Source organism: Trypanosoma equiperdum, assembly GCF_001457755.1.
Source record: "Trypanosoma equiperdum strain OVI genome assembly, contig: ctg_1922, whole genome shotgun sequence".
Classification (NCBI taxonomy): Eukaryota; Euglenozoa; class Kinetoplastea; order Trypanosomatida; family Trypanosomatidae; genus Trypanosoma; species Trypanosoma equiperdum.
Genome location: NW_027123974.1, coordinates 9,033 through 9,270, shown reverse-complemented (window position 1 = coordinate 9,270; position 238 = coordinate 9,033). Strand labels below are relative to the sequence as shown.

Here is a 238-nt window from a genome sequence, read left to right as displayed (position 1 = left end):
GCTTATAATTTATGCTCTTTCACCTCATACAAGTAACAATTGCGAACTCAGAGAAACTATTGAAGAAGAGGCAGAGTTAAATCAGGATGTTATTATTTTACCTGTTTGTGATGTGAATCCAACAACCAATAAGAAGGTAGGGGATGCCGGAAATTGGGAATAGGAAGCAGAAATCACGATGAGTAAAAAAACATATCTGTGGTTCAAATTTGCCGTTGAAATATATAAACCGTCTAAC

General features: G+C 35.7%; 1 pseudogene across 1 annotated transcript in view; it reads left to right on the top strand.

Annotated features, from left to right (window-relative positions):
• The window catches only part of TEOVI_000518500:pseudogene, a 467-nt pseudogene extending 268 nt beyond the window's left edge, over positions 1–199 (top strand). The window contains exon 2 of the mRNA in view: positions 1–199. This exon is cut by the window's left edge and continues 62 nt beyond it. Within this exon, the coding sequence occupies positions 1–199 (199 nt within the window).
• Positions 200–238: the final 39 nt, after the last annotated feature.